At 40.1% G+C, this 18,830-nt stretch overlaps 1 protein-coding gene across 1 annotated transcript in view; it reads left to right on the top strand.

Moving 5' to 3' along the window:
- Positions 1-18,830, top strand: part of babam2 (BRISC and BRCA1 A complex member 2) — a 60,639-nt gene that overhangs the window by 25,996 nt on the left and 15,813 nt on the right. Inside the window, exon 7 of the mRNA XM_088292669.1 lies at positions 11,811-11,920. Coding sequence (XP_088148795.1) covers positions 11,811-11,920 — 110 coding nt within the window. The remainder of the gene's footprint in view (positions 1-11,810; positions 11,921-18,830) is intronic.

The raw sequence follows: 18,830 nt of genomic DNA, 5'->3' as shown, positions 1-18,830 counted from the left end.
AAAACAAAACTTGGAAGTGAGTGTAAATTGGGAATGCTTACTCTTAAAATGTGATTATCATATTCATATTCTGTATCTGTTACTGAATGCAGTGCCCTCTCTCCTATCCAGTGTCAAAATATCATAAACTGCACAGTATTCTATTCATTGCAAATTTAATCTCTGATGTTGGTCTAATGGCATTGGCACTAAACACATTGCAGGAAATGCAACATCCTTGTCTTAGATTTGCTGATGCAGTGAACTGAAACTATGAACTTGCATAAAGAAGGAATCTGTGAGTTGCAGGATGTGGGTTTTATCCGTCCTGTTTGGTTCATTTGTGATTAGACAATCGGCCTCTCTGATCATCGTTATCAGTCTGCCACAATTGCCAAAAATGCTTTGAAGGTGACCAATGTCTTGTAAAGATTGTAAATTGGTTCTTTTCGGACTAGTGTTTTGCTATTTTTGATCACGGTCCCTACAAGTTTAGTAAAACAAACCTGAATATGTGTGTGTGCACTTTCAAACATTCTTGTGCCCAGAAACAAGAGTTATATGTTAATAAAATGAATGAGGTTCCCTTGAAATGTGCTGGAGGACTGACAATAAATGCTTGTCATTGTAGGCGAAGTTGCCTTCTTGAACGGTGTTTTTTTTTTTTTTTTTTTGCAGCCAACTTTATAGACATTTGGCGGAAGCAAGGCTGGCAGCCATCTCACTCTTTGTTCCACAACTTCCTCTGTAGGAAGACATAGGTTGCAATCAGTTATGGAATGGCATACCTGTGATTTTGTCATTCCGTTTCCAACTAAAATAAACCTAAAACCAACAGCAAGGGCGCACAGGTGGCACCAAAACCTATTTGTGGGAGGCCTAATTAATTTACTGTTATATTTATGCGATAACTAGTATATGTGAGATTTTACCTTCGCACATTACAAATACGTTTACATTTAAGGATATGTCCCAAGGATACATTTTCCTGGAATTGACCTAAAAGCAAGTGAGTAATTTACACAATTCCGCAGGCTTGCTGGTCAGCTCAAGATAAACATGAACAGAGCTATTCTAAACCAGTTTCATTAATTTATTCAGCAAAGAGAACAAAAAACAGAAAAGCTACAGCATAGCGTGCTTCAATGATAACTGCTAAATGGTTGGCTACATTGTTAGCCAAACCTACAAACGAGACTCGACAATTTAAAGATGCTACTTCTGCGCAGGAGTGTGTATATGCGAGCAAAGGTGACTGAATAGTTTGTGCCGCTATACACACACAAACTGTAGTCTGCCTTTCGCCCAAAGCCAGATGTGATCTCCAGCTCCATGATGTCCGCAATTGGATAAGCCGTATAGAAGCTGGATGGCTCAATGTATGCATGCATGGCAAAATACTAATACTAACTTTCTAAATGTGATTAATTGGTTTGATTTTCCAAGTTTGTTCATTTGTCTCGAAAAATGTTGTCTGTGGTTTCCAACTTGATGAGCAATTGGGTGGAAAAATACTACTAATACTAATTAAATAGGTTTGAGTTTCCCGGTTTTTTTTTGTTTTTTTTTCATTTTCCTCTTAAAAGTTGTATGAGGTTTCCATTCAGAGTTCTGAAGTGTCCCTGACTTTACTAAAGTTTTGTCTTGTACTTTAAGTCTGTAATTGTTACCTCTGGCAAGTGGGCTCTGTGATCTCCCATGTCTTTTGGTTTGTTTGAATGTCTGTCTACAGGATAATGCAAAACTAGCAGAGTTTTCCTTGTGACCCAAGAAAAAAATCTCATTACATTTTGGAGTTCAAAAAGGGAAGATCCAGAAGTAACACTGGGAGATTTCTTACTTGTAAAATATTTCAGATAAGTCACTTGGGGGCAAGGTGTCGGTTGCCGTTTCAGCAGTTAGAATTCGAGCGAGAGGTTATTGATCGTCCTTGGTGGAAATTTGTGCTTCAGTTTGACTGCATTTCTTGTTGATATTTCAGCCTCCTTGTCAGTGCTTCAAAATGTAATCATCCATAGAGGAATTTATATGCGCTACATGTTTAGGAGTCTTGTGGCCACTGCCAGGTGGTTTCGCATCTGGTAGTCACAGTTTGGTCCTGCTGAGAACATGTCTCAGAATGGGAAAGCTTAATGGCAGTTGAGCTGAAGTTGCTTCTCATAATGTGAAAACACGCTTTCATCTTGTGATAAGTACTGCATGGCGCTTCTGAAATCAAAGGACACCTGTGCACTGCCGTTTAAAATAGAACATGATTTATATACAGATAGTTTTCCGTCCATTACCATTAATGCATGTCTAATTTTCAAGACCTCCCTGGAAAAAAACTCATGCCAAACTATTGCAGCAAAAAATATTCTAGTAGGCCAAAGCAATATATTAATTTATAAAATTAATTAATACGATTTTTTTTGGTTGTTGTTGTTGTTGTTGCGGACAATTTTGGAAAAACAGTAAAAATCAAGTTTCCTCCGACCCCATCACTTGTTTTTTTTTTTTATTTATTTATTTATTTTATTTTTTTGCAGTTTACATTTTCCCCCACGAGATTCCATAGCTTCCGCCCTCAACTTGTTTCCGTCCCAAAGTTATGCTAAATAGAATAGTGCAAAGAGGCTAAACATTTGTTCGCAAGAGTAGTTGCTAAACTGCACTTGTGGCAATGTCCATTAAGCAGCAAAGTTGTGATGTCATCCCTGCAGATATGACCACTCAAACCAAAAATAACCAATCTTTTATATTTGTGTAATGGTTGCTTTGAATATAAATCAGTTACTCATGACTAGAGAGTGAAATCCTCGGATGCTACTTTCGTGGCGACAGAGCTAACCCAAGCACGCCATCTTACGTTGCGTGACTTTAAGTTAGTAAGACCTCACTCCTCTGAGACTTCAAAGCCTCCGAATTGGCCGGCAAAGCTGCCAAACTGGTGATATGCTGGCAGAACCACTTTGAATCCCGAGTAGCAGGTATCGCCACGTTACACCAGTACCTAAACCACACATCAAAATAACTGCATAAAAATGATATGTTTGTACAACACAATGCATGTTTTCATATTACAATTTATATCGTAATATGATCAGTCAGCACGGCACTGGCAGAGGATAGTCAGTCCTCTCGAAAATGATGCAGAGGTCGGGCTTAGTTGGTGCGTTCAACAAGTACGGTCAAAAATTAAATATGAGTAATTTATCCAAGATTTAACAGAAACCGCTAGGGTGGAGCTTATAGATACTTGAGTACTGGGCCAGTTTTAGTACTGGGGCTCGGTACTCATCCCAAGGCATCACCTTAAAAAGGATGTTCATGATGGAAAACCTGCTTTATTAAAACGATGCTACAAGGAAGAGTGGGCCCAAATAAATCCACAGATGTGAAAGACTCATTGCCAGTGAGAGAGGAAGTTGGATCTCCGTTGTATCAGCCGTGTGGCCCAACCAGTTTTAGCCGTGGGGATGCGGGGGTGCACCTTTTTACAACGACAAGGCAGCTTTGAATTTCTTTTTCCCCTTTCAAAAACAAAATCACCATTTAAAAACGAATAAATGTGTTTATTTGAGTTTACTTTTTGTGATATATACATGTTTGATGATTTTAAACAAAGTGGGGGAACCATGCAATAAGGTAAGAATTCGAAACAAGGCAAAATAATCCAAAATGTTCAAATGTTACAGGCCTTTAAAAAAATATCAGATAGTAAAACATTTGAAGCGACTTCTTAAAGGATTTCAAATTTATTAAAAGTAACTCTCACTAATGCTCCAGTGACCCCCATTGTGACTCTCTCATGCCAGAGGTCCCACTCTCCTCCTGTCCCCCTTGGGAATTTCGATCCACTGTCACCCCCGCCTCCTTAAGCCACCCACGCTATTTCTCCACATGAACATTCCCACCTACCTGCTTGAGCTCGAAACCCCTGCAGAGCAGGAGAGTATTCTCAGGAGAGCATCCACTCCACCAACCCCCCCTTTCCTGCTCTTCTTCCTCCGTCCCCAACACCATCCTAACACACACACAAACACGCACACGCAAACGCACTTCCCCACGCCTCCATGGAATTACTTCCATCTGGCCTACTTTCCGCCCTCGCTGTATATCAAGTTGTACATTGCATGTTGTTTTTCTGTTAGCACCTTCAAATGTTCATCTTCCTATTGCTGTGTTGTTTTCTACTTTTCAACTCTAGGGGTCATCTGCTTTACCTTTAACTCTGAAATATCTGTCCTCCTGCTTCCTGTAGTCTTTTTTTCCCATTTATTCATTTCCAATAAATATTGTACTGCCAAATGAACAACATTAAATACTATGTTTTAATTCAGCTTTAATTCAATGAAAGATGTTTTGGGATTAAACGTTTAGTTACAATTTGTAGTATCATGTCTTGAGATTTGTACCCGTGTGGTAATTAAATCAGTTGAGGTTATCGTATAATTTGAAGAGATGCAACTTGAATACCTATTTGTATTATTTTGATTTCGCTTTGGTTAACTCTTGAATCTTAAAGATCCAAATACATGTCAATCTTTTATGAAATTTTTTTTTGTGTCCCCTGGTGTCAATAAAAAATGTATTTATAAAATGAAATAAGTGATTGGTCATAAGTGCCGTCATTTATGTGGTCATAATTATTCGGAATGCCGTTGAGTTTTATATTCACAGTCTAGGACCATTACCACTACCAAGTGCCATCACCCCCAAAATGGGGGCAAGAGGTTGCGTTGGTCCAAATAAAAAAATCGGAATAATCTCATTAACAGTGCAGTGGGACAAAAACACCCCGCAACACTGTCAGCGAAGCATGATTAATGCAATTACAATTATTGCCTCGAGAAATACCACTACGACCAAACTATTGCACCACTGTCATCATTTTAAATCTCATGTTTGCAGCTCAATATTTGCTGAGAGCTGCACTGGCGATTTTCAAAAAATCTATGTTCAAGTGTGATGTGATTTGTATGCGTGACGTCAAAGAACAATTGCTCATAAAACGTCTTGGGAATTGGGATCAACAGATTTCACACGACGCAAGCACTGGTGGTCAGATACAACTTTCAACCATCATTGACAGCGTGAAACACATAATGCATGTTATATTCCACATGCAAGTGATCATACTTGAGTCATCCTTTGTGGCCAGAAGCCCTAGCATTACAGTCTTTGCAAATTCACAGACAACAAAGGCCACCACATGCTATCAGTGACACATTATTTGTGGCACTTGGCCACAGTCACTCTTATGACTTGTTTCAGTGAAATGTGATCCGCTTGCATATCAATGACACATCCAGTGGTCATATTGTACGTGTTCCAAACAACTTTTCATTTTGGCTTAATTCCCATCTCCATCAATGATGTGAATAACAGATATTTGGCGTCATTGTTGAAAATGTTCAATAATCATCTAGATTTTCATTTCAGCATGATTATCAGCAGCAAGTTCAATTGAAAGGATTTTTTTGTTTTTCCAAACATTGTAAAAATGTCATATCGTCACGCTAGTCACGTTACTGCCTGATGGGCATTTTTGCAATGTCTGCATTGGAATAGAGAGAGCCATTAAAAATTGACTTTGGGGAAAAATCATTAGTGTGGCAATATAATAGAACCGCACCTGTTGGAAAAATGTAAATTGGAGCGTCTCTATTGTTGGTTATGAATTAGAGTTCCAGAATAAAACTACAAGTAACTTGTAAAATAATTCAATCTGTCTAGTCCCCCATGTAGCAATTGATTTTTTATTTTATTTATTTATTTATTTATTTTTTTACTATTTCACTTCTAAATGCCAATTTTCAGGGGAAAAAATTATATTTCACTGTGTAGTAGAAGTTGGCTCTGAGTTTATAATAATGTTCCCATTTTTGTCATCGACTGATTTACTGTGGCGTTCTTCAATGTACTTCTAAACACTTTTTTTAAAAAATATTATTGTGCCACACCTCTTGTAATTACACATCTCTAAACGAAGAACAGCGACGTATACTGTTTTGATTCGTCAGTACACTCCTCCGACAGTGCTTAGGTTTGCAGTGTTAAGGTGTGTTGAGGTCTACACCATGCCTTCCAGGTGGGGCATGTGTGTTCTATAATCCATTCCGCATTGTGTTCATGACAGGATTAATCCTTGGCATTGACTACAGCTATGAGCCAGCCTGGTTAATCATCTACTAAACTTGTCACACCACAGTGTCAAGTCAAACTATGAGAATGTGGGTTTGTTCGGAAGGAGTGTTTGGGAGAACGGGAGACAGGCACAAGAAGAGGCAAATTCTTCAGACGAGGACGTTAGGTCCTCTTGGATATGCGTGCCATTTGGGTTGTGATGATTTGTGCTTGCCCTGGCATGTTTTGTACTTTGAGGTAGAGCGTGCCGGATTGTCATGGCCCCTGGAGTGCACCGCCGCCTTGCTCCTTCCCTCTCCACAAGCGGCAGTGCCACCACATCATTAGCAATCGTATGCTCAACTTTCTTTCTCAATCAAAACACATCATGTCATGGAATGCGCCGTTTTGGCAGATTTCACCTTGACCTTGAGTCTCTTGCCTTTTGGGGGGTTGATAAGAAAATTCAATGTCAAACTATCATAGGGCTGACACTAACATAACGATGTATGCAGACAAGTATTATTTAACATGTTGTAACACTCTGTCTCCATTGTTGAACACAGAGGGAATTGTAGGTGCCTGGTACTAGATCGCTAGCGGAAGCTGCGATTTGAGTGTATCCGCAAACACCAGCCCAAAAAAACAAAAAATATATATTTTCAATTTTAATTGCATTTATTTAATCATTAAATCAATCAAGGGTTTGGCTTGACACCTTTCTTCCTGTAACTGCCCAGAAACCTTTTAGTGAAACGTTTACACGTAGACAATAAACCTTGTAAAACATGAATATTAGCAGTATTCAGATTTTTAAAAGACATTTAAACACGCACAGTAACCCTGATATGCCCTTATTCTGGTTTTTAAAATTCTGATTATCATGCCTGGATTACGCTTCTTCTAAACCGACTTTGCATGCATGTATACGTCGATTGGAATACCTCGATCACGCGGGATGGCCCGCGCATGCTAAGACACAAGGAATCTGTTTTTTTGTAGGAAGTGCTTGTATGCATGGTGGTGTGCAAAAAGTGTAGAAAAGACTAAAAAATCAGCGAGAAAGTTCAGAGACTGATCAGATAAACATTACCAATGTGATGAAAAGGCGAAAGAGATGAAAAGGAAGGATCAGAGCATACAAGCTGATCGGTGAAATTCAGTGGAATTATTGTCATGGCTTGGACTCGCTGTCCTTTTCTCTTATGGGCTCATTAATCGTCTCTGATGCTGCAACATGATTGCAGCCGCAAAATGAGCTTGAAATTCACAGAAACATTTTGTTTGCTAATTTGAAAAATGATTCTGACATACTTATTGTGAGTTCTTTCAATTTGCTGCAAGATAAATGACCCGAATCTCATTACCAAAACAACAAAGGAGGTCAAAAATGAAAGAAATTGAATATTGACTGACCGAGTAAAATTTCCGGCTTAAACTTTATTGAGCATGCGTTTTATCTGCTGAAGAGGGGACATAACACCAAAGCAAACAACTGCAAGAGACTGTGGCAAAGGTCTGGGAAAGCTATACCCTAAATAATAAATATAATATTTACTTATATAAAATATATTTGTATATATAAATATCAGTATTTTTCAGTATACAAGTCACACTTTTTTTTTGCAGAATTTTGACTGGTCCTGCAACTTATACTCAGGTCCTACTTATAAATATATTCAAATTCGAGCTTGGACTGGCACCCAAAATCCCCGTTCCGTAATCATGTTGACTTTCCATGCAGTCATGCCACCTTCTTTCCAAGGAAGGACGGTAATGCATCAAACGCTTTTGCATAACGGCAAAACAAATTAGATGCCGAAATGGGAGAAGAACTAGAAGATCAATGAGGATTTACGAGTCACAGCAGCAAAAGACACAATAGCAGAACAGGATTCAACCTTTGGCCACAATGTGACGTGGGGTTCTAGTTTAAGCTTTTTGACTAAAAAGAAAAACCTTTATTCACTTATTTATATTTTTCCACTTCTTCATGATGCAATTTTTTTACTGGTACAACTTATACTCTTGTACATGTAGTCAGAAAAATATGATAAGTCTTGTTCACCTTTTGTATTTTATATGTTTTCAGTTCACTTGAGTGGCTGCATGTGCTCGGTGATTGGGAATGGCAGTCCAAAGTTTTCTGCTCGCTTGTGATTCTAAACAGGTTAACACGGTAGGACAGAAAGTGCTGGAATATGAGTTATGCTGCTTTAGATCGAAAATAATGATTTGTCTTGATTTGTTCGAAATATGCTTGAACCTCGCTTTCTGTTGTTGCATGTTTAGAGGAGGAACGTGAACAGCAGATGTGCACTCATTATGCATGACTTCATAATAATGAGAAACCATTGTTTACCAGTAAACAATGCAGCAAGTCCTCATTTTGAGATAGGCGTTCCAGACTAGTGAGTCTAAACGTTGAAATTCTCAATGATGTTCTTTATGATTTCGTTGTGATCAAATCTCATGCAGTTGCTCATATGCTAGGTGTCACATTTGATTTCCAGAAACAGTTTACACCTTTTAATCATTTCATGTTGTGATTTCCACGTCAATTTCTCTTGATAAAGAATACTTACTGGTGTACTCAGAGCTGGCCTAGGAGCTGGAGATGTCCTTGCACAACAATTGTGCTGTCAGTCAAGCCACCCCATTTCATCGGGCATGACATTTAAAGTTGGGCGAAGAAGACGGGCAGTCTCTTTACCTCCGCCGTTTGAGGCCTGCAGTAGGGCCCCCGTGTTGCCTCCGTGGATGAATGTGTTTTTGTGTGTTTTGACTTTGGCCAGGCTTGGTCTGGCATAAGGACAGCTGTCACATCTCCAGCCTGTCACTTGAGACACAGGAGATGCCAGAGGCCAGGGCATCAGGAGACACAAGGACGGACACAGAGGAAAGAGAGCTCGACGTTTGTGTGTGTGTGCAGCCATGTGTCCGAAAGAGTAACGGGGGATGGAAGACGTGGGGTGGCGGCCGGGAAGGGGTTGACCGGGAGGCACCCTCTAACCTTGATGTCCACACAGTGCTGCACATTATTCACCCACCACTTTCTTAAATCTAGCCCTTGAGGAGTTGAGTCACATTCTCTTAGGGCAGGTAGTAAATACTTCTTTAACGTCCGGCCATCTCCCCTGCAGGACGCCCTGTTTTTTTGTTGTCGTTTTTTTTTTTAACTTGGTATCCTCTGACCGAGTGCTCACTGCTCATTACTTTACCAAGAAGAGATTGTCTTCATTAAGGTTCTGCCTGTGGAGTCAAAGCTTTTTTTTTTTTTCATGGGCTAACATTTTACGTAAGCAAGCAGCATTTTTTTCTCCTGTGTACTTAGTTAATAGGACTTAAAATACACATTATGCATTATCCGTTTTAACATGTCTATGACAGCCTACAATGAGTAATTTTTGCACACTTATCACCTCTTATGACACCCTCTCACCCCAAACCCCTTTAAGTGTCAGAGAGCATGGCTTTGTGTCACATTGACAATCACGAGAGGAACGGGTTTTAATTTGTATTTAACGTGAGGGAAAGATAACTACGCATTCTATAAAGACTGGAAAAACATTAATTTGTCTTTTGATTTTTGGAGATTTCTCTTCATCACCAAGCCGCGTCTCCAAAATGCTCTTCGATCAGTTAACGCAGCCATTATAAAAATCCTCACAGGCATATATTCTTTTTCTTGGGCAAAGAACGTCAATTAAGGAAAAGTAAAAGAACAGTATATTCTTTGTCTGTCAGGTGGGCAAAAGGCACACACGCCAGGATGAGCAGCAACGGTGTTCAGTGCAAAAGAAAATGTGACAAAAACGGTTTCATTCTTTTTAATTGCATTTAAGCAAGTTCTGCTTCCAAACGCAACACATTCAAAAGGAATGAAAATAGCTGAATGTTAAATGGATGCTTTTTGCTTGTCTATTGCACTGATGCAATATAACTTGTGGCGGCTCTTTGCTATCTGTTGGAACGAGATGAGTCTGAATCATCCCATGAAAAGGCTCTCCCCTCAGCAGCTCCCTTCTTCTGACCGCATTGTGTGATAGTCCCAAGAAGGCTGTGTACGAGCTGGCCCCATGTTCCTCCTCTGGCCCTCTCACCTTCCTGTTAGTTCTCATCCATCTGTGTACCCTGTCCCAGTAGAAAAATAAGCCTCTATTAAATCACCTTCAAAGACAAGAACAAGACTTGACAGCTACAAACTGGAGCAAAATAATCTCCCAAACCACACAAACCACTGCAGCCTCACATCTTCATGCCTGTTCCTATCTGTCCCATATCGTCAGCGGGAGAAGCCGCCAGCGCTGCTGTGAGACACAGAGCAGCCCTTGTTTACTGATGCAGACTATATTGATGTGAGCTGATTCCATCAGGCGACACTTTTGGATGCCACATACCCTGCCATCTTTCACTGCCTCCCTTCTACTCCCCATGTTTTTAGCCTTAAATGTATCCGCTGCGACAAGACGTACTTTCTCGATGGGCAAAAGGGCAGCTGATATTTTACAGTCAAGTCTTTGGCCACTACTTTGTTGCTTGTGTTGACCACTACAATTTTAAAGACTATTTTTATATCAGTCGTTTGGACGTGGCCAATGGACAAACCAACTCAAATACGATGCATCTGCGTTTAAAAAAAAAACACTTTGATGGGGACTCTTATATTTAACATTCTCTGCCATTGACGGGTATAGAAGACAAAAAGTGCATTGATTTTTACCTGGCCCGGTAGTGAATGAGTTAACTACTTTCTGAAATCATTCCAAATTTTCAATGATCATTGTGGTCCTGAATGCTGTCTGTTCAGCTAATCTTTTTTTCAAGCAATACTTAAGATTGGTTATTTTTTTGGGGGGGTATTCAATCTGTCTCTAATCTACTTCGTGTAATACATTTCCACTATATGAATTTCTTCTTCCACCAATAATCAACAACCATATTTTTCCTCAAGTCCAAGATTAGTTTGCTTTTGTGATCAGCAGACCAACATCTGCCCAATTAGCTCACGGGTCTGGTCACATTGGAAGCCCCTTTGCTACAAACTGGTTGAACTGTGCCTCCATCTATCATGTATGGTGGTTAGATTTCCCCTCACCATGGCGAACAGCAGCAATTATAACAAATGGATGAGTTCAAACCATCTGTAAGACATTTGATTATCACTGCAGAGCCTTTGTCAAGGGAGGGAGAGAGCCCATAATAGTTGATGTGAAATTGCACTAATGACAGCGCCTGAGAAGTGGCCATGCTCTAGGAAATCTATCACACCGTGAGAAACTCGAACCTCTGAGAGGCAGATGAAGGTTTTAGCACGCAGCTCCGGGTGGCCTCTGTAAGCATCTCACACATGACTTGATTGGTGCTCCGAGTCATCAGCTCAGCCTCATGTTGCAGATGTTGAAACTAATGTAGCATGAAACAAAACAGATGTTTCTTCTGGTGTCTTTCCTCTTCTCCTTTTCACAGTCAATGATATTTTATAACTGGAACAATTGTTGTTCACATACATTATTATTATATATCTGTGTTTGTCGGAATAATTTCAACTAGGGATATAAAGTCTGCTGTGATTCTTTATGCTTTGAGTATTTTGGCTGAATAACTTCAGAGACTTTGTGTTGAGAATCACGGGAACTGTTTTAAATTGTTAAAAGTGAATGTATCATTCCTCAGTCCATGTTACTCCAAACTTTACCTGTATTTTCTTTCTCCGTACCTAGGACACAGTCCTGGACCCTGGAGAAGATGTGGCTCTTCTCTCTGTCAGCTTTGAGGATCCTGAGGCTACTCAAGTCTTCCCCAAACTCTACCTTTCTCCAAGTATTGAACAGTAAGTACAGCATTTGCAACTTGAGCCAGCCTATGTGCTTGCATTCTAGCCAGCAATATTACATTGCACTTCCGGTCAGCACTCCAGAGCACTGGTGTGTGTCGTGAGGAGGTGAAGAAACATATCCCGAGCAGGATCTAATATAAGATTTAAGAATGGGGCAGAGCTCATCCAAATGCAACACATTTGTTTGAATTATTATTATTATTATTTTTTTTTTTAAGAGAAGGGATTCTGTTAAAACAAAAACAAATGCATAGTGCATCAGCACATCTGTTGCATGCCGTCTCGAACATTGTACAGCTCTTCTTATGTAGCTAACGGAGCTAGCATAGCTAACGTAGTTCCTTGCCCATCATTCCCTGTACTGCAAATATACATTCTAAACACATTTTCTTAGCGAGCGCAATTCATATAGCTAGCGCAGTTAGACTTAGATGTTTTGAACACATTCAGAGGCGCTATAGCGAGTATATTGTTGGAAGGATGACGAGGAGGGGGCTGCCGGGCAAGAGAGCAAGAGGAAATCCTAAGAGAAAGTTCAAAGATGCAGTGATGAAAGACGTGGGCAGTTCGTGTCAGTAGGACGCTTTAGATAGGGTGGAAAAGGATGATAATAGGGCAAGCCAACAGGAAAAGAAGACGACTTCTGGTATTATTCTGCCTTGTGCAGTTACAAGAAAAAAAAAATGTCAACCATTTGATTTCTGCATAACGTTCTCATAAAATGAGATTTCGTTATCTAAGTCACAAACAGATGTGCACAGTCCCTCTTAAATTACTACATTTGTTTTTTTGGTTTCATAAGGCACAAAACATTCACAGTCCAGTGTGTGAAAATGATGTGAACCCTCGTCTCATGACTTCTCCAAGACCGAACCAGAGGCAAATTAGAGCTAGGAGTCATGATCATCCAACCTCGAGTCCAATCAATGTGATTGTGATTGCAGGTGTGGGTTAAAGCTGCCTTGTCCTCTAAAATATGCATTCCGTTTTCTATTCTCACGAAGCATTGCCCATGGTTAAATGCCTCACGCAAAAGTGCTACCGAAGACTTAAAGACTTATGAATTGTTAACTTACAAAAGTCTCTCTAAAAATACAGACATGTCCGTCTACAAATGTATAAAAATGTAGAAAGGTCAGCACGGTTGCAACTCTCTTGGGAGTGGCCATCCTTGAAAGATGACTGCAAAAGCGCATGAGGTAAAAACAAAAAAAAAAAATCTTTGCATTTATCGCCTTGTCAGCAAAAGACTTAAGGCTTAAATCTCTGGCACTTGAACACACTGTTGACAAAATTATTCATGTAAAACGTTAAATAAGATGGATGAAGCTGCTGTCTCAACAAATATCGCTACAGGGTTGAAGTTTGCCGAAGAGAACCTGAAAGCTACTTCAACAATAATTGGGCTAGAAGAATAGGATGGCCGAGTGGTCTAAGGCGCCGCGTTCAGGACCCAGTCTCCCCAGGTGGCCTGGGTTCGAATCTCGAATTTCCCCATTGTGGGACTAATAAAGGCAATATTAGATGAAGCAATGCTGTAAGGAACATACCGCGCAACATGTCGAATCTGTCAGTTTACATGTGAGTCTGTTTCAATTAATACATGCTTGTGGGTTTTTATATTGCGAATGTATGTGGCTGTGATATGTTTTTGTCACACTAATGAGTGTTTCTCGTTCACGTGGGTAAATGTGAAAGAGAGAGAGAGCCAGGTATGGGCCCACTCTGACCTCAGGCCCAACGGTCTGGGCTTTCGTGCTTAGAATAATCTTGACCTGATGTTTATTTACAAGCACACGCCCCGTCGCACCAGGTTAACAGACCTCTGCCCCTCCTCGTTCGCCAAACGCCTCCCCTCTTCCTCCCCTTGTGCAACGTTCGCTCCTCTCCTCTCCTCTCTGCCGCCTGCGTTTCGTCCTGCTCCAGTGTCTTTTCCTTTTCAGATTATCAGAAGCTTCCTCTTCTGTTCCTGACTATGTTTGACCACTTGTGTCTCATCTGGAAGCCAACCAAATACTGTTCATCACGATGTTTTGCTTGCAACCATAAGACATTTTTGAGTCCACACAAATGTCAACTCACCTCATACTATTGCAAATATACAACAAATGGTTTTAAAATCATTTCACGATTTGTCTTGTTTTAAAAAGGGAAATAATAACAAAAATGCTTGCAATTCTCAATGTCATTAAAGGTGAAGTATTTTAGGAAGAAACAAGAAGCCAACGTGCATCATGAGCTTTTGCGGACCAAATTAAAGGGTGTGGTGGGCCAGATCTGGTCCCCAGGCTTTGAGTTTGACACCTGTGCATTAGGCCAACTAATTTTCAACCAGCACATCCAGGGTGTTGTGCTACGCGTGCACACAGTATAATATTACTGGCAAGTAATAATAAATTGGCATTACACCAGTACAATTTAAGGATATCAAATCCAATCAAGTAAGACACAGTTTTGACTGCCGCTACCATCGATTTAACTGCATTTACTTGTTTAGTTTTGTTTTATTGCAGTGTGAAAGCACTAAGCACAAGCTATGTAGAAGAATAAAATATTTTAGTTGTCTGAAGACAAAATTGCAATTATTATTTTTGCAAAGACTTCCTTGTCTCCTATATTGGATCGACCTGATCAGTGGCCGGTTAGCATCTACTGAATATAACCTCACTAACAGCCAACCTGCCGGTATGTATTTTTGCCTTTCTGTGGCTGTGAGGGCTTTTGCTTTAAATCTGCATTTTGCAAGCACTTCTAGCATACATTGTATGCATGTTACTTTTTTTTTTTTTGCAGTTTTGCTCAAGCCTCTGCTCCTCTGCCAGTTACATGAGGAGATGAGACAGAAGGAGGCTAAAGGCAGTGTGGTGCAGCGTTTGAACTGAAGAGCTCTGGCGCAGAAGTATAAAAAAGGGTGGTTTGACGGTGCAGCAGCGGGAGGGGGTTTGATAAATGAGGAAAGCAACAGTGCAAATGCTGAAGCTCCATAGTAGCACTTAGAGCCAAACTCTCATTTGCCACCCTCCTCTTCCTGCTCAATGTTAGGCTCTTTCTCTAAAGACATTTGCACATATGCATATCAAGGCCCTCGCTGAATATACCCCGTTACATGCTTTTGTGCACCTTTTTGTCAGCTGTGTGGGAGTGTGTTAATTCATGACCCGAGGCAGCTTCTTCACTGTTGTTTAAAAACAAATGATTGCATGTATGTACGAGTTTGTGCATGATTGCATTTGCTGTTATTCATCATGGATGCTCCTTAATTTCACATGGGAATGTGAGTTAGCTCGCCTTTTACCATACTTGAGTTTATGCAAATATGTTGCCCTGTTAGTTTCCATACATGTCCTTGCTGACCCTTTTTAGTCTTGTATCATGCTCATTATCGCTACATTGGCTCCGCTGAAGAGGAAAATGTGATTGTCTGCCGTATTTTTCTGGCAAGCTTTTGACAGACAGCGATAGTGAACATTTATTCAAGTTGCTGTAAATTTTAAATGATGACGCTTAAGTTCCCTTCGCATCCTTTGAAAATATGTTTTTTGTTTTAGAAATCCAACAGATATACTCTAGCATGTGTCAGCATAGTTTTTTTTACTTAAAAATACATTTAACGCAACAACATTTTCATGTATTTGCATCCTTGTTGTCTGGCCATTCGCCTTCTTTCTATCTCTTTTTTTTTTTAAACCTGATTAGTTTTTCCAATTTATAATTTTGCCTCCCGTCTTATCATCCAACCACTCCAACCATATCTTTAGCTTTTTTTTTCTACGTCTGCAGCCTGTTTCCTCTCTTGCCATCTCTCTCCGTTCTCTATCACTCCCTTTCCTCCATTGATCCCTCTGGCTGATCCTCAAAGGGAAACAAGTGAGTGAGTGGGACTTAAAAGCAAGAGAAACGCTCCGCTCTACCCAGCAAGGTCGTCGCTCACTCAACTGAAACACAGAGAGAAAAGATTATTTTATACATATATATATATATATATATATATATATATATATATAAATATATATATACTTAAAAAGAGAAAATCAACACACTGGAGAGGCGCGCATTTTCCTCTCTCTCTCATATGGTCTTCCTTCCACCTCTACTCTTCTTCTCTCCCATCACTGCTGGGTTGTTTGATATCTTACTTTCATTCTCTTTCGGTAGGGGCGGGTATCTGAGAGTGCTGAACACAACTTGTAAGCCCCCCTGAGCTACAGCGTTGTACCTGTGTTTCTATTCCCATTGGCTCCCGCTTTCTTGCTCTCTCTCGCTGCATTTTCTTCCGCTGTCTTCAAACAGCCCGTCACCGTAATGTTTTCGGCCTCACAGCAAGGGAAGAAAAATATGTGACGGACACCCACATTTTTACCAGAACTGCATTGTTAATGCTGCCCGGTGTATCTGCTCCTCGCTTTGATGGGACTGTATGTTTCTTTTTCTGTAGCAATTATTGATTTTGAGAAGTCAAAAAAATCACCTTGTTTAAGATTCATTTGTTATATAATGTTTATCAGCCACCCAGAAGGAAGTATACTCTGAAAAGCAGGAGTTTCATGATAGCAGGCGATAAAGGTGAGGAAAATAAATTCTAGCTGCTACATAGGTGTCTTTGGATGTTTGCTTTTGAGATAAAAGTACCAAAATTGAGGAACGCTACATTAACTGTGAAAACTCCTACATAACTACTTTTTTGGTTGGCATGCTAAGTCCAAAAAATACAGATATAAACCCTGATTCGCCTGAAGTTGGGATGTTGCGTAAAACAAATGCAATGATTTGAAAATCATTTTCAACCTATGTTTAATTGAAAGAGAAGGTTTTTAATGTTCAAACTGGTGAACATGAATGTTGTTTTTTTTTCAGGGGGTGTTTGCAGATATTCTCTCATTTTCAATTTGATACCTGCAACACGTGACAAAAATAATGGGCTAGGGGTAACAAAGGAATGGGAAGGTTGAGGAACTCTAAACGCTAAAAAAAAAAAAAAAAAAAAACACCTGCCTGGAGCATTCCACAGGTCAGTGGGATGAAAGGATGTAGGTAAGAGTCATCAACATCTTCATTATCCTGTACAGGGTCGTGACGTGGGGCGCTGGAGCCTATCCCAGCTGACCACGGCCGGAAGGTTCACTACACCCTGAACTGATCGTCAGCCAGTTTCAGGGCACACACAGACACCGTCACTGAGTGAGAACCGATCCCACGCTGCCTGCACACAATTAAACTGGCGAATTAATGTACGGCTGCACCATCACTGACTAGATAAATGTCATGATGAGATATAAAGGGAGCAATGTGACATGGTTTCCCAAAAATGACAATCCGTCAAAATGCTAAATCTGGTTGGAAGGGCCACTTCAACCTGAGTACAACGCACCAAGAAATGTGAAATTTGGGTCAAAAAACACCTTCAAATTACAGTAAAACACTATTCTCAGGAACTACTTAATGTATTTTGCAGAAACTGGTTTTCCACCACCTTATAAAGATGTTCTATGCAGCTATGAAATTCTGTTTCACATATTTACGGTCATTCTATTTGATGCTATATATAATTGTAGGGGTGCACCAATCGATCAGCAGGAATCAGGATCACAGTTAAATGTCCTTCATTTTGGGGCTTGGGTGAATGGCTGATCCCTTAAAATATAACCCATCTCATCTCTCCCCACAGAAATTTGAAAAAGTCAGCCCCTGTGAGATGACTAATGGGCTTTTCATTTTTATTAAGTAGGTGGGGAAAGTGTCTGCATGTGTTACTTTCCATTTTTTAAAGAAGGTTTTTTTGCTCTGTTATGGCAAGAGTCAAGCATATTTCTGAGGTACAAATACGATAGCCATCCTTCTTAACTCGCCCCGAGGATGTAGAAATTAAATGTACAGTTGTACGGGTATGTGGATCGCTTCTGCTTGCGAAATCATGTTTCTATGTTAATTCACACACACATTGATCAGTCCCTTCTGGCAGCTGCAAGGTCACACACTGTCATCATGTACCCAAGTGGATTTTACAAAAAAAAAAAAAAAGGACAGAAACAGGGCAAATATAGTCATCCAGGTCTTGATGAAGGACTCCCCAGACCAACCCACCACCACCACCATGTTTCACTTTTGCTGTCTTTTTCATAAATACAGTTTTACATTCATATGGTGTGTAAATGTAATACTTATTTCACTAAAGTCCTACATGCATAATCATTTGAAACCCAGTAGAAAATATGATCAACTTTGCATACTGTAGGTTGTGTTCATTTTGTGGACATTGAAATATCTCTGAAATAATTAGTCATTTAAACGACACAACATTTTGGGTAGTACTGTGCTTCGGAGCTTGTTGGTAAGGCTTTTATTTGTTCAAATTGAACTGCCCCAGTTTCTGATTAGTTGGATGACTTTAGTGATGTCGACAGATATCTTTGGAAAAAACTGCAATAGATATTGTGAGCTGGACCACCTTATCAAATTGTGGTCTGGTCGCCCGACTATTCTTTTCGATGAATGAACTAAAAAATCTCAACAGACGCACCCCAAAATGTTTTCCAAAGTCTTGCCAATAAAACAGAAGTGCAAAAGCGAGGCCAACTGAATTTAAGTTCCTGCAGATATCAACCACAGGTAATACAATGCTCTTGTCCCAACAAAGCATTGGTTTGGTTCAAGCGAGCCATCATCACAATAATTTACAGTCATTTTCTTGATCTGGTTTGCTTGTGCAGCTCCTGCTTCAACTATCTTACCAGCAAGCACATCAATCTTTTCATGTTCACTTCTCGTTTACCTGATTGTACCATGCCCATGAGATGAGCTGGATACATCTCTGCTTCCCCCAGAAAACCTGCTGCATTGCATAAAAGAATCGAGTGGGCACCGTCTCTGCCCCCAAACCAGATTTAGGAGCCCAGAAAACTCAACA

Source organism: Idiotropiscis lumnitzeri, chromosome 1 (assembly GCF_059441095.1).
Source record: "Idiotropiscis lumnitzeri isolate Australia: NSW breed Sydney's pygmy pipehorse chromosome 1, RoL_Ilum_1.0, whole genome shotgun sequence".
NCBI classification, from domain to species: domain Eukaryota; kingdom Metazoa; phylum Chordata; class Actinopteri; order Syngnathiformes; family Syngnathidae; genus Idiotropiscis; species Idiotropiscis lumnitzeri.
This window is presented reverse-complemented; position numbering and strand designations above follow the sequence as displayed.